This window comes from Lycorma delicatula, chromosome 9 (genome assembly GCF_047948215.1).
Source record: "Lycorma delicatula isolate Av1 chromosome 9, ASM4794821v1, whole genome shotgun sequence".
In the NCBI taxonomy this organism is placed as follows: domain Eukaryota; kingdom Metazoa; phylum Arthropoda; class Insecta; order Hemiptera; family Fulgoridae; genus Lycorma; species Lycorma delicatula.
The window spans coordinates 86,961,097-86,977,494 of record NC_134463.1 but is presented as its reverse complement, the minus strand read 5'-3'; the positions used below and the strand labels follow the sequence as shown (position 1 = coordinate 86,977,494).

The window sequence follows — 16,398 nt, the reverse complement described above, 5'->3', positions numbered from 1 at the left end:
TGTCTAGGTAAAAATACTGTCCTTCATTCCTGCTGTCCATTTTATCCAATCCTGCCATTTTTTTCTTCTTTTTTTTTGTTAAATATAAATGTCCAGCTTCCCCTCTCAAGCAAGATAGCAAGATAATTTCATCAAATGATCTCTTCTTAAAGAGTAAAATGTTTTTACAAATTCATGAGCAGCTTATGATATATTAGGATGTTGTATATTTTAACTGATGTAAACTCAGTTGGGTGGTCACAGTTTTGCCTATATAATTATTATGTCTATTCAAATACTTAATATTAATTACTTTGATTTCACTTAACATTTTTGTGACTTACATCATTTGTTAAATTTAACTGAGATTAATTGCTGTGGTTATTAGTCACAAAATATCTGTAGTTTATAGTCTTTAGTTGAACTGAGCAGTTGTAAAAGTGTGTGTTATGTACTACTGTATTTACTTTGACACTATTTACAATTTAATATTTATCCAGTAATCATAATATATTTTTGATTAAAAACTGTATTAAAATCAGTTCTATGGATAAATTGTTTTGTTTGTGGAGTGTACTCTCTATGTACTCTGCTTTGTGGGACTTAAAATTAGATTCAGTTTGTAGTTATTAATCCAAGCGGAAACTTCACCCTGTATGGTATCTTCATTATTTGTGAAAACTAGTTTAAGAATAGTTTGGCTCCTGACATACGTATCACTTTGTTTTATAAGTATATATACATAAGCTCTGTTGAAAACAGCTTACTGCAACATACATTTCAAATTTTTGTTCTTTTCCTTCCTGCTGTCTATGTCTAACTGCTATAAAATCCTTTGTTAAAATACTTTTTTAAGAATGTCTTTTTAATTGTTAATGTGATAGCAAACTTCTTCTACATGAAATGCTTCTTGCTCGTTCCAGCTTGCTTTTGATTTCTTTTTTACTTTATCCATTGAATTTTCCTCTCTTATGGCAAAATTTTCTGAGTTCTAGTGCATTATGTTTCTATAGCTTAATATTTAATTCCTCATTATCTTTGTTTCTGTTACTTTTGCCTTTATTTTACTATTATTTATTATCAATTTAAATTTCTCTCCTAGCAATGAAAAACATGTGCCATTCTAAATTTCTTCAGTCTCGTATTTGGTTTTTGGCAGAACAATGCCGTGCATTACGGTGCGCACACCTATTTTTGTGATTGTAAGCTTTATGGAAAAAATCATAACTAAAAAACTATTGGTCCTAGAAGGATGAAACAAAAATCAATTTAATCGTATTTTCTCAAGGTAAAAGATTGTCTAGTGGTTTATTTACCTATCACTTTTCTTTCTATGAGAAAATTACCAATAAAGTTGAACATGAAAAACAGTAAAATTTCACTTTTGGTAGTCTTTCAAGAGGCAGGGATGTAGGTTTATGTTATTAGTTTTACCATAAATAATATTAGTGGTGATATACTTACTGGTTTTATGAATTTTTGAAAATTAATTATAAAAACTCAAATTTTAGCTTCAAATAACTCTGATGGGGCTGATGATAAAAATCTCAAATCTACACAATTTGCAGTGTTTTTGTAGATATTTATGGCAAATAAAAAAGTTATAACTTCTCAAAAATCATGAAAAACCCGTTAAAAGCGATACCATTTTGACTCATTAAATAAGTGCGCCAAGGACGTATTTTTGCCTCTTGGCACTAAAATATTTTTATATTTAGTTGAAATAGACTTGTTTAAACCATTCAACTGCATTCACTTTATAACAGGTACTTGAAGTCACTTCCAGTCATCAGGAAAATTCATGTTGTAATATGCTCATTTATGCTTGTTGCATCATTTAGCTTTGCAGTTACAGACTGGTCGGTCTGACTTAGTCAGTGATCTGTTCACATCTTTACGTAGTGTCTCAAATTTCATCCTGTGTTTGGAAGTGTTTATTAAATAAATAAGTTTTACTTAATAATACTATATTTGCAAATTTTAAAATCGATTAAATCTTTACATTATTTTCAAGTAATTTCACATAAAACAACGGAAGAACAATGTTCCATAGGAATTTATATGAATGAAGAGTGTCGGAACACAAGGATAGCGGGAGTTGCAGAACCTGTACAAATGTCTCTTGCTGCTGTGTCTTTCTATTTTATCTGGCGGGTTATTATTTATGTAGTGGCGGTTATAGATTTTATTTCTGGACGGATTTGATATTTGCATTCCGGTCCTTCAGACCAATGAGAAATAATTGACGGTTTGATACGGGGAGACTAAGCATGTATGTGCTTTGTACTTCCGGCAATATCCCCCTTCAGTCCGTCCTCTGAAGTCCTTTCGGTGCTAGAGCCTTTCAGTCTAACAGCAATTTGTCTTCTGTGGGGGGCCATAGTGTTTGGAGAAAGCTTCCAGACACACGCGTGTCCGGGAAGGGTTTGAGGGATCGCGTGGACACCATTATTGTGCTGGTTCACCCGAAAAAGAGCTGAAACAGACATAAAAAGGAGGCATATGTTCTATATTGTAAGAAAGATCCTCATTAAGGACAATTTGACAAACCTTTCATGTTTCAACCTACCTACATATTAAATTTTTATGAAGCCTGGCTAAATCGCTCTTAACGTTTCCATTTGCGCGCGCACACAAAAAACCTAATAATGTTGAAAAATATTAGTTGGATAGTATGGACTTAGATTCAGATGTTTTCAATGAAAGTTGAAAGTTAACAATTTATTTAATTTATTATTTTGAATAATTAAGGTTTCTACGTGTAGTTAACACCGGTCAGGTAAGATATATTTCCTTTAGTAATAGTGAATATTAAATTTGGATGGGATCAACATAATACAAAGTCAATGGATTTTGAATAAAAGTTTTAAAAGATATTTTATTTGAATTGAAGACTGCCACCAACTTTATAGTAGACAATGAAAAGGGTCTAGACATGTAGCAGCGTCTTATCTATTTTCTGTTGAGGACACCTGCTGAGCATAATACAACAAAACCAGTTCAGTTATTATTAAGCACTCCTTAGGACATTAGATTTTATTTATTGTACTATTGTTGTACTTATGTTTTGTAGTACTATTGTGCTATTGTAGGAATGGGTTAGATTAAATTATGGTTCCAGTATTTATTTTATTTAATTTACTTTTAATTTGAATAAAATACCACACAACTAAATGTTTAATTAGTTGTTAAGCTCTAGTTAGGGTGTTATATTATATTCTCTATTTCCTTAGTATTGTATGATACTGGATTGGGGTAAATAAAATTGATTTAATTTTGGTTAAAAAAAAACCTTGTGTCCATACATTTATGAGCTGTGACAACTTTACACTCAATATGAGAATACGCAGACATTTCTTGTTAATGACCTTTTTTTAAAGGCCGCAATCATTTCTGTGAGTTCCCTGTTGGCTCATCCGAAGTAGAGGCTCCTGGCCTGGTTTATCATACACAAACCGTCGTCCCGCCTTTTCACGGTGCTTCATCTAACACGGCGTGAGGCCTTTTGCTGCGGACCCAGCGACTCCTCTTGCTGGCTATTATAGGCGGTGTAGGGTCCTCCTGGCAGATGTCCCTGAGATGGCTGTGCTCGGACATGGCCGCTTTCCCGAACAGTCCGCGCGCCTGTGCTACGCCCACTTCCGACACGGTTTTTATGTACGCGTCGTAGCGAAGTGTGGCGTTTCTGACAAACCACAGGGCTCCGAAAATCGTCCGCAGCTCCACGTTTTGCACTGCCACCAGATTTTTCTGGTACGTGGAGTACAACAAAGCCCCCTATGCCGGGCAGGCGTATGTCAGAATTGACAAGACGTAGAGTCGGTATATGAGTTTCTTAGTCGCCAGCGGAATGGGGCTGGCTCGATTAAGCACTGGGTATAAGGAAGCCCTGGCAGCCTTTGCCCTCTGGGTCATATTTTACTTGTTCCCTAAGGTAAGTCATTTATTCAGAAACTGTCCCAGATAATTAACTTTTGTTTTAAAGGGTATTTTTTTTCTGAGATTTTCAGCTGCCTGGTCGGAGCGCGTCGCTTTCATGTGAATAGCACGGCCACCGAATTTTTCCTGTTGACCCTGATTCTCCACATATCAAGCCACGGTTCCACTAAATCCAGATGCCGTTGGAGTCTCTGAACCGCGTAATCCATATTTCGGGATTGTGTAGTAATGTGCCGTATCATCGGCGTATAAAGCGGTGTTGACGCCTTCCGACAACGGCATATCGTTTGTATATGTATTGTGTAGAGTCGGCGAAAGGACTGCCCCCTGGGGAATCCCGGCGGTTATCGCCCTGCTAGTTAAGGATCCCCCCAATGCGTACTACGAACTGTATTCCCTGTAGATAAGACCTTATTAGCTTGACATGGCGGCCAGGGACCGTCGTGTGAGCGAGTTTATATAGTAGGCCGTCATGCCAAACTTTATCGAAGGCTTTAACCACATCCAAGAAAACGGCCACGATCACCGGTTTCCTGTTCAAGCCTTCGACAAGGCTATCCACCAATCAAACTAGATGGAGGGTCGTCGAGTGGCCCTCTCTGAACCCGAATTGCTCAGGCCGAACCTCCGGCCCCAAATATCGCCGAAGTCGCTCGAGGAAAATTCTTTCGAACAACTTTGACAACGCAGTCAGTAAGGATATCGGCCCGTAATTACGGGGGGAATATAGACTTTTTCCCGGTTTGGGCAGGCATACCACCTTCACCGTTCCAGCATTCTGGAAAATACCCTACGTACAAAATGGACGTGAAAAGGGTGGCCAGGATCACTATGAGAGCGGGGGAACGTTCCGGTTTCCTCAGGCCTTCATCCCGTCCACCCCTGAGGACTTATCGGGGCTTGTGGTCTTGATAGCCGTGGTCACTTCTGCTTCAGTGACGCGGTCTATTTCGCGGGGAGGCATCCTCTACCTGAGTGAAGTAATGTGCGAGGAAAGACTCCACCTCAGTTGCATGGTTGTTCGGGCCGGCGAGGTTTAAAGTGAACTGTTCCTCTAGTGTGTCCGCGAAGACCTCCGCTCGGTCCGACTCAGAAACCTCTGGCCAAGAAACCTCGTCGTCCCAGCACCGGGTGGCGAGGCTTCTTTCCTTCTCGTAGCCGTTTAGTCAACCTGAACACCGAAGAGATGTCCGATATCTAGACGAGGTAATCTCTCTAAGATTCTTTGCGATGCTTGTCAGCAGCACTTTCACCCGTTTTTTCCTTACCTCTTCTGGAAACGTTCTTGGAGGATTACCTCTAACAGGGGAAGTAGACATCTCAATTCCCCCCCGAGGGGAGAAGATCCCGCCTCGTAGCGTGTCAGGTCGCTACACCCCCCCCCCCGTTCCTTGCCAGTAATGGCTTTAACGGAGGACATCTTCTTGCCCTCAAACTGAAACACATTCCACAGTGTACAGCTCGGCCACGGGGAGATGCCACCGATGCAGATGCCCCGAGGGACATCTACATCGGTAATTCGTCACGAGAGATAGTATTGAGCTCTGCCTTCCGAAGAAGACAGCTGATACCTAACGCTACCACGTTGCCCTCAGGAAGTAAGCAAAAGCCTAACTCGCGGAGAAGAAGACCCCGCGCCTACCACAATCAGCCTAAACTATACTACGCCCCTAGTGCATAGATGCATCAAGAATGCCACGACAGCATATCTATCAACAGATTCAGTCACCGCAACGGATCGTAAGAATTTAAGCGATTGGAGCACAGCCGCAACAATAAACCTAGCCCCAGAGGTCCTAAAGTTCGGTCCGTCGGGAGCTGAGTGTAACCTCTAATCTCCCACTACAGCTCCGGTTAGGAGGGCCTCTCGGAATACACCCAGGTCGACCGAAACCAGCATCACCCTTAAGTGTGCACTCTAATTCGACAAATCGCCATGCTAAAGTTTAATCGCGCTCGGGGAGCGAACTCCCCGGGTACAACCCCATTGATACTAGATAAATATAATCAAGCCCGCTACGGATCGTAAAGAATTTAAGCGATCGGAGTACAGCCGCAAGAAACAATAAACCAAGTCCCAGAGGTCCTAAAGTTTGGTCTATCGGGAGCTGAGTATAACCTCTAATCTCCCACTACAGCTCCGGTTAGGAGGGCCTCTCGGATTACACCCTGGTCGATCGCAATCAATTTCACCTATCACCCCCATTAGGTGTGCACTCCGATCAGACAAATCGCCACGCTAAAGTTAGTAAATCGTGCACGGGGAGCGAACCCCTCCGAGCACAACCTCCATTGAAACTAATCTAACCGAGGCCGGTGCCTAAGCGCCTACTTCTGGCCACTTAAACTGCCTGGGCGGTGCCCTAGCCACCCGAGAGTCCTACGGGAAAGGCCCCGCAAGCGCCAACACAGGTACGAGAAGCCACAGGCTAGTCAGTAATTATACAGCAGCGTAAGCTGCTAGGATACCTACACTCTGTCAGGCCGACACCATCAACAAAATGCCGCTACCCAGACAAGTCTGGGACTGAAAAACCTACCGCCAGATCCACCTATGTCCAATGCGGAATCGACTCTGCAAGCAGAGCCAACACCAACAGAAACCCGCGGTCGAGAAATAAAACTGCCAAAGAAGCGATTTAGCTTCGCAGTAGAAAAATACAGCCTTCCGCATCAGAAATGAGGTGGATCATTTTGAAAGAACAACTAAACGACCTGGCAGATCGCCCAACTACAATGAGCGGTGTTGAAAAACATCACCGAGACTCCAGCAACAACTATCCTAACTGTGTGCAAACACAATGCCCCAAAGAAGGATACTAACTATCCAATGAATTGAAATACAATTCTACTGTACGTAAGTAACAGCCACAGTCCTTACTGTTGACCGAATACTCTTTGCGCAACCTTTTACAGTTAACGCATGATGGAGCCTCGGCTTTCTGCGGACAGTCGTCGCGCTTGTGACCTTCCGCGCCACAATGCGCGCAGACTGACGCGTACTTACAGAATTTGGCCCTGTGACCAAAACGACAGCACTTGAAGCACATTTGCACATCAATGTACTCCTTAACCCTACAGGAAGTAAAATCGACATATAATCTACCCTAAAACACAAATTTTTGAAAGAGACCAGCGCCAAGTTCAAAAACGCCATGATACCGCTGAGCCTCACGGCGGCCGGTCTTGAAGAGTAGCCTACACTCTTTTGCAAATTCAGCCTCATCCAACTCGGTGTTCTGCTCCCTCACGAGAGACAAAACCTCCTTATCAGATAACCGCCGGTCAATGTTGTAGAAAATGACCGGGGCCAACGCTTGCGCTTGGGGTCGACTTGGACCTCAAGCTTTTTCACCTCCGGAGACTCCTGGATGACTCTGACAGTCTCCTTGTTATTTGCAACCACTACCAGACCCTTGCTGGTCTCTTTAATTTCCCTAATCTTGAGACACTTTCGGTTACTACGAAGAGCAACCTGAAAGTCCTCCTTGAGTTGTCTACTACTTTTAGTAGACCCCTCAGGCTGATTAACAGAAAGAACCTCGGGCTGCTTGGAAGCGTGCCTAGCCTTACGCTTCCCCTTAACAACATCGGCGAAACGCCTTTGCTGCCTCGAGGCAGGCGTCGGGACACTAACAACTTTGACCTCAGCGGGCTTTGAGGCCAACTTCTCGTAACCATCTGCCAAGGCAGACAGCACACCCTTAACATGCCGCAATCGGGGCAACATTCTGCCCCTCGCACTAGCGCTGACGCTCTTAGGACCTTCAATAAAACTGAAGAGATAGTCTAAGCTCTGTTGAGCAGCCGCCAGCATAGCCTCGGAGCTCCCAGGTTCTCCCTGGGAAGCCACGAAATCCTCCACCAAAGGATTATTAACACACTCACTGGTGGGAGCCCTAACCATCTCTACCTCACTCTCCGATCAAGAGGGAACCGGTGAAACCTCCGCTCTCCTCTTGCGCCCAGGCCGAACTACCAGCTGGTCATCTAGACTGGCCAGAGATACCCTAGCCTGCCTACTATCGGGTCGAGACATACTCGCTGTCTTCCTTCTACAAGAAACTCTGGGCGAACCCACGTATGTGACGACTGCCCGCAGCGAGCCACGGACAGCTGGGGACCTTCTTTATTCCCCTGTCACTCTTTGTACCTCTTAGCCGCTTCTGGATCGATTGAGTGCAATACGGAACACGTACGGCACAAAACCACGGATAACGGCCCTCGCTCTAAAAAGAGCGCAAGCAGGACTAAGGAAAGCCAAAAATATTCCCTTGCTTGTAACGGGGACTTACAACCAGAAGTCGTTGCTACCTTTCAGCCCCGATGAGGCAGGTACGCGTCGTATAAAGCTACTCCGATCACTTCCCGAAGAAAGTGAAATAATGAGTCTACTTGGAAAGCACTAACTGTGATCGCAATAACTCTATTCAGTAAGACTGAAACCACTGGAAGGTCCACACTCGACCAGCAGCCAAAAAAACACCAAATAGCAATCTAACCACAGTACTCTGGACGCACAGGAGACCAGAGTATCAGGGGAAGTAGACAGCCATCAGATGGCGGTATGTGGAGAACCCGCAACCTCATTGTGCGAAGACGACCCCCACATGATTGGGGGGGGGCCCTCTAAGCGCTCAGCCGCGGGCTGACCGGCTCGGCACCCTCCGGCTTTGAATTCCCTGTCGAACTTTCTCCAAGGCATATAATCTGTCATTCATTTTCTTAACGTAGTTCTTTATAGCCTTCCATTCTAGGGATCCTCTCATCATAATTCTGTGAATGTCTTGCGGATTAAACATGACCTCTGCGCCCAAGGCCTCCAGCATATCTTGGAATGAATGGCGTTCATTCTCAAATCGTGTACAACCAAAATAAACATGTAGAGGGGTCTCCTTAGCACTCGTGTGACAAAGGTCCGAGTGGTCCAAACAGAATCTGTACAAGTAAGCTGTATAGCCTCCATGGCCCGCCAGGAACTGCGTTAAAGAGTAACCCAATGAACCTTGAGTCCTTTGGTACCAGCTTCTAATATCTCCGACAATGTGGTACGTCCACCGCTCTTTCGTCCCCTCGTCCCATCCGCTTTGCCAGATTCCTAACAACGCCTCTTCAGTATCAGCAGAAATTCTCCTCTTATCGGCAGGAGATAGAGGTCCCAATGCCTGGAGTCTCTCCCTTTGCTCACTCAGCAGGTCTATAGGTAAAAGACCAGCCAAGACCTCGGCCGCCTCCATAGAGACTATACGTTAAGTGCTGATTATCCGTAAACAGCATCTCCTCTGAAAAAGCCTCCAGTCGTCCTAAATATTTTGCTTACTTAGTGATGTTCCCCCCCAATTCATCCCCCTGTACAACATTGTGGCGTATGCAACTCCCGCTAGCAGTCTTCGCAACTGGGTCGGCCTCTGCAGTTGGGTAGGAGACCGGTAACCAACCTCATCGTATTCTACGATTTGGCAGCCGCCTCGATGGCCTGTGTTCCAAACCGGAGCTTCTTGTCGACCCAGATCCCGAGGAGTTTAATCCCAGATCTGGCTTCAATCGGTCTTCCCTACAAGGTGAGTCTCAGATTCGGGCGTCTCTTTGCGAAAGAAATTGCTTGCTTCTCTGTTTTATCAGGGGCAAGGGTGAGACCCACCCCTGCCATCCTAGCTTGATAAGCATTTCATATCTTAACGGTAGGCACGCGAACTGTGTCAACCTCCATCGCCAAAGCTAGGTCATCTCTGTAATCTACCAGGGACATCCCCGGCGGAAGGGGAGCGTGGAAGACCCTGTTATAAGTGAACACCTAGAGAGTCGGTTCGAGGCCCGACCCCTGCGGTACTCCTCTGTATAGATTACGCTCAATTGCTGTTCCATCTTGCAGGCAGCAAACAAGCATACGGTCAGTTAGGTACGTCTTGATCATCTGTCGCAGGTACAGCGAAATTCCGCACTCCACTAGTGACCTCATTAAATGCAGTCGAATGCATTTCTCACATCAAGGGTGACGAGCACGCACATCGTCCTTCGGCTCCTCCTCGCAGCTCTCTGCAACCTGGCACACAGCGCTCACCGCATCAATGACTCCCCTTCCAGAAGCCATATAGGCCGGCGGAGAGTCCGCCCACTCTCTCCACCATGTTGGATATTCTGCGTTGGAGCATACGCTTCATCACTTTTGATAGGGCGGCTATCACGGTCAGTGGCCGGCACGAGGAGAGTAACGCCGGGTCCCTCCCCGGTTTGAGGACTAACACCAGCCGCTGGCATCTCCACTTGTACGGGAATACCCCCTCTGCAAGGCAAGCATTGCATACCTCAAGAAATACGTCCGGAGCGTCCCGGACCGCCACCCTTATCACCAAATTCGGCAACCTGTCCCGACCCGGCGCCTTCCTCGGGTCATGCGTAACGTTGCATCTAATAACTCCTCTTGTGTAAAAGGGGGTGGAATCTCTCCATCGTTCCTGTCGTCAGTCATTATCTCTTGTCCGTCCGGAAAAACACCACTGTTTATGCCCCGTATTTCTTGAGCGTTCTGCAGAGGAGGGACCCTGGGTCTCATCCTCCTTTTCACCACTGTAGTGTATGGTCTGCCCCAAGGGTCTGCCTGTACCTCCGCAATTAGCTCATCCCATGCTTTCCGTTTTGCCTGTCGAATGCATGATGCAAGGTCCTTCTTGTATTGGGCCATACATATATCCCTCAGGACAGGGAGACGAGCCCTAGTCATTTTCTTTCTGGCCGCTAGACACACCCGTCTCTTGTCAGAAATCTCGGATGACCACCAATAGACGGGAGGTCGCCCCTTTCTAATATGTCTCCTAGAGAGTCCGCCGCAAGTCATTTCTAACGAGACCACTAGTCTGGTGACCTTCTCTTCTGCTGAGCCAGGGGCGCAGACTTCACTTAAGTCAAGCTTCTCTACGAAGGCAGCCGGGTCTAAGTCCCGAGTAATCCATCCAACAAATATGTGAAAACTAATATTTATGGAGATATAATGGATTGAAAAATCAACATGGCCGCCATTTTATAATTTGCTAAGGTATTGATAAGTCCTGATTTTTTGCTAATTTTAAAACTTTATTACCAAGACGCTTACTAAATATTAATAATTCATCTACCCGAACTTGAGATATAAATTTTTATATAAAAATAACAAAATGGCGGACTGGGGAGAACGAAGGAGAAACTGGCATTTTTCCTAAGAATATTATCTGTTTAGTTTTATAAGTAGAATCCGAAAAGCATAGCTTGCCCTATCATTTTAGAAACACTGTATATAGATAAATGAACACAATTAAATGTTTGATAAAACATTAAAAACTGAGTATTACGGAACTTCACAAAATTTAACCTTCCCCTTTTCCCCTTTATCCCTTTCTTCCTATTTCCCTTTTTTGTAAAAATATCTCTTTTCACATAAATAATATAGTATGAGCCAAATCGGCCATAAATACAATTTATCCAAATATCTCAACCCCAGCGCCATCGAGTGGGTTCACTTTTTGCAGAGGTATTTCTTTCCATGTACCGTAAGTAACATATTCTGAATACTAGCCCAATCAGACCATAAATACAGTTTTTCGAAATATCTCAACCCCAGCTAAATATTTATTTTCACGTAATTAATATATATTCTGAATATGAGCCAAATCTGTTCATAAACACAATTTTCCGAAGTATCTCGACTCCTGCCCCACCTAGCGGGTCCAAACTAATTCAGAAACCTTCGCGGGCGTGCGCACAACTCAAGTTTCATCGCAATCCGATGTATGGTATAGGAGGAACGCATATGTGACAGACATTCATTTGTATATATATATATATATATATATATAGACCCGTCAATGCTTCTATTGCTAAATTGGAGTATACATTTAAATTAAATAATCACAATTGAAAGTTTGATGAAACATTAAAAATCTGTACATTCAGAATTCACAAATTTAACCTTTCACGGCAATGCTTCTATTGCTAAATTGGAGTATACGTTTAAATTAAATAATCACAATTGAAAGTTTGATGAAACATTAAAAATCTGTACATTACAGAATTCACAAATTTAACCTTTCACTTTATCCCTTTTCACCCTTCCTCCTTTCCCTCACATCCCTATTTCACTTTTCCCTGTTTCCCCAGTCCACCCATTTACTCCCTTTCCCCAGTTTCTTCTCCCTTCTTCCACTTTTCCATTTTCCTTTTCCTCCTTTCCAAGGTTCCTCCTTTACTTTCCCTCTTTTTTCCGTGCGTAAGTTATAAGAAATCACTAATTCGGCTCCTTAATGTATGAAAATTACAGTACCTCATTTCGCTGGGTAGCTAAAATCCGAGTGAAATTTTTCACTAGCTGTAAGTCACAAATGAAGCATTTTAGGATGTATGTTTATATGAGCTTTTTCCATTATTTTCACGAATAGATTATGAAAATCGCAGAAGAAGTTCATGACACAGTCTCTGCATGTATCGTTTTTCAAGCTATGATTTTAATCTAATGTATATAATTTCATATTTCTATTGATTGTAAGTTCAGAGAAAGTGTGTGATGAATTGTTTTTATAATTAATCATTAAATATTTTTTTTTTTGGTTTATTGAGAAATTATTGCAGTCTATAGTCAGGTAAATGCTTTCATTTTCTAATAATAAATGTTAAACGTTGTAATAAACATTTAAGGGAATAATAAATAACTAGATTAGTATATTCTTTTAATTCTTATTAGTAATTCTAATTATTTGTATTCTGATAAACTTGCTTAGAAAAATATGAGCATTTGATTTCAAACTCCATTACATAAATCAACCCAGTGGTTTTTTAATTGTATTTTTGGATCTGAGTTATCAACTTACAAGGTGGGATTTATGGCTTTTTATATCTTTATTTAAATAAACACACATGTTTTCAAATTATAAAACTATACTTATTAATTAAAACATAATAAATAATTACAAAATTGAACATTGAAAACTGTCATCTTAATTACTCCAATCCAGGCCCGATATATCTACATACAGTGTTATATTGAACATTGGGATATAACATGGCATATACAATATACGTGTATTTTAAGAATTGAAAGTCAGTATCAGTAAGATTACAATTTTAGTGTCATGATTTAAGATTATTTCTTTATGAAAATTTATTTTGGTTTGGTTTGTTTTTCTGTTATTTTCAGGATGGCAACCCTGTCAATGCATCTTATGATTATAAAATATCAAGATTTGATAAACAGGCTTCCGGTAGATTATCAAAGGGTCTTTTATCGATTAGAGAATTGGTTAATGAAAGTTATTCCTTAAATGCATACACATGTCAAGTATTAAGATTACAGGTAAATTATGTATGTTATGGTTTAAACTGAGTTTATAGAATTATATTTTTATGCCTTTTCATTTTGAATATGGAGGTATGTAGTTGCAATTTAGTTTTTGTTTGCTTAAGTATGGGAAGCAAAGATTTCATTTATAACAATTACTCATTTTAATGACATATTCTAAAGGTATTTTAATGAATTTTACAAAATTTTTCTTATTTGTTTGTGTTCAAGCGAATGTGTGTTTGTATACCATTCTCTAGTGACTTAGTATCGAGTATGATGTGAATCAAGAGCTAAATTATCATTAACTACTTAACTTTCTTATGTTTGGAAAGGGAAAGGAATTATTAATAAATTAAAACATTCTCTAAATAGAAAGTGCTTTATTTATTTACATAAATTTTTCAGTTATCACAGATACAGATTTCATATCGTAATTTCTACATTAACTTTGGCCCTGCATGAGATAGCCTATGTTATTCAAATAATGTTTTTTATGGACTTCCACAACAAATAGAGTTACTCCATTTTTTTATGTTAAGTTATGAGTGTCTAAATTCCTTTTCCAATCTGTTTGCGCTTAAAATTAATTGTTTCTTCAAAAATAAATTAAGGAGGCATTATTTAATGTGGATTTTTAATAGATTGCATACATGTCTTGTGTTTGCTTATTACCATCAATCTAAAACCAAACCACTGCAGACTAAACATAGCACAGAGCAACTGTGATGTAGAATGTCACATGTAACATTTAACAGTTTATCAGTGAATTGAAAACTTAAATTAAATTCTGTATTTACGAGTTTATTATTAGCAAATATTTATCATATTTTTACAAAAGATGTTTGAACTACACAGCGGTACACATGCTAAAGTGATGTTATTGAGTTTCACCTGATGCAAAAAATTGTTGTCAGTGTTATTGATTTCTTGATGAATGTTCACTTTCAGTTCATCGATAGTGTGGGGAATTCATAAACTCTATTCTTCAAATAGCCCCGAAGGAAAAAATTGCGACTAGAAAAATCTGAAGATTGCAGAGGGCGCTGCCCTCTGCTAACAGTTTGTTCTTCTGTAAAAGCTACATGAACATGTGCTAGTTAATTGTTTGATGTATAACACATTGCTCTGTCTTGTTGGAAGCAGTTTGTTTTTTCATTGTTAACTGAGTGTAGAATTCTTCAAAAATTGTACTTTCTGTTTTGATGTGTGGTCAAAAAATATTGGCCCTATTCTACAATTACCATAAACAGCACACCATATATTGATTTCACATTGTGAAGTGGACACTGAAACATGCGGTAAGGATTTTCTGTCACTCAGTACGTGTTGTTGGAGAATTAACATGCCCAGATAAGTGAAAACCACACATCTGACATGAAATGCTCCATAAGATCTAACTGCTTATAAACAATATTTTTGTACATTAAACTATTTAAAGGTTATTAGCCTTTTTATTGATTGTAGTTGAATTAATTGAGACAGTATTGATTGTAAATAATATATTTCTAATTTTTTTGTACGTGCATATAATTGGCAGCACTTATATCCGTCATCTGTATTTATACAGTATTTTATACTATTTTTATTAGATTGAAAGAAATAGCTTTGACATATAATATACATTTTTCAAAGGCCTCTTTTAATGATAAAGTTAGATTGCATAGCCGCTTCATCTGTTAATAATACTCTCTCATCAGCTAATATTCCATCATCTTAGAGCCAGTATTAAAATGCTGTTGCTATTACAGAATGAAACCACAGCAGCATGTAAGCCTATAACAAAAAAATTTTATACAAAACATTATCTTAAAGAATATAAGAGATAATGTTAGAATAATACAGTAGTTCTAAAGATGTACTGTAATGTAAACAAATTATTTTATCATTAAAAAGTTGTTTCCTTGGTAAATACTTAATATTTCTTAAGAGAAATATATATAATTTGTATTAAAGTAACACAATGAAGTTCTGAAACACAAAAAAAATCCTTAACAATTTTCTTGTTATTTTCCTCACAAAATAATTCATTTCAACCTAAAGCTAAAGCATCACTATGAAATTTCTTTATCCAAAGGGACATAAAATTCCTACTAAGCATGTAGAATTCATTTTCCACATCAAATGAAAAAGAAATTTTCCAAAAAATAAAATTAGGAGTTAGCATTTTATAAAGATGGAACATTCTGCAGCTTATAAACACACGTCATTACACACTTACATGCACACAATATGTGCAATCATTTAATTTTTAATTAATTCAAACAGTACAGTGGGAACAGTAAGGTATTTTATAATTTAGTTATTTGTAAAGAAAAGTGCTGTTATTTTACACTTATATTTTTATTGTATTAATACCAAAAATCTATGTATTAATCGAGAAGATAAAATGTATGTTCAACTTGTGTAGGAAAAATGGTAAGCATTCACTTTTTAAAGACATTAAAAATTGGACAACTGATGTTACTTAATATACAGATTGTATTTTTAGGTCAGAGAAGTGTAAAAGTTTTTTTTTTAACAATTCTGTAAGTCTTAATAATAAAAATATTTCTTACGAATCTGTTGTCTTATCACTTTTCATATTATTTTTGAGTTATTTTTTTTAATTGATAACATTGTATTCATTAATAAATAATGATTAAAAAAAAAATTGCATATTTTGTAATATCAAAAGTATATATATATAACACTGAGTAGTGTGAATGACAATGCACAGAAGGAAATACAGTTTGCAATAAATAAAAGAAAGTAATTAAAAAAATTAATAAATCAAAACAATATTATAAACAAAACTCAGTGAAACAAAGTAAAACAGTGATATCATTTAATGTTGATTGTAGACATTTATATTAAACCAATATGAGGTATTATTGCAATTTATTACCGTAAACAAATATTTAATTATCTGTTATTCTTATGATGCAGAAACTAATAAAAAAAAGTAACTAATATTTGACTGATAACAAAATAATAAATTGACAACTTATAAAGATAATATACTAACAACAAAAGATAATGAATTTATACATTACATATATATATACTGTAGATAAATAAACAATAAAAATGTCTTAACTTATAGAATTATTGAGATACACAGAAAAATATAAAACTAGCGAATCAACATTAAAAAAAAAAAAAAAAACAAATTTATGTATATTTTCTAGAGAAGT

The 16,398-nt window shown here is 39.3% G+C and overlaps 1 protein-coding gene across 2 annotated transcripts in view; it reads left to right on the top strand.

Annotated features, from left to right (window-relative positions):
- The window catches only part of Epg5 (ectopic P-granules autophagy protein 5), a 239,997-nt gene that overhangs the window by 10,135 nt on the left and 213,464 nt on the right, over positions 1-16,398 (top strand). For both annotated transcript variants that reach the window (XM_075375997.1, XM_075375996.1), the window contains exon 3: positions 13,082-13,237. In XM_075375997.1, the coding sequence (XP_075232112.1) occupies positions 13,082-13,237 (156 nt within the window). The remainder of the gene's footprint in view (positions 1-13,081; positions 13,238-16,398) is intronic.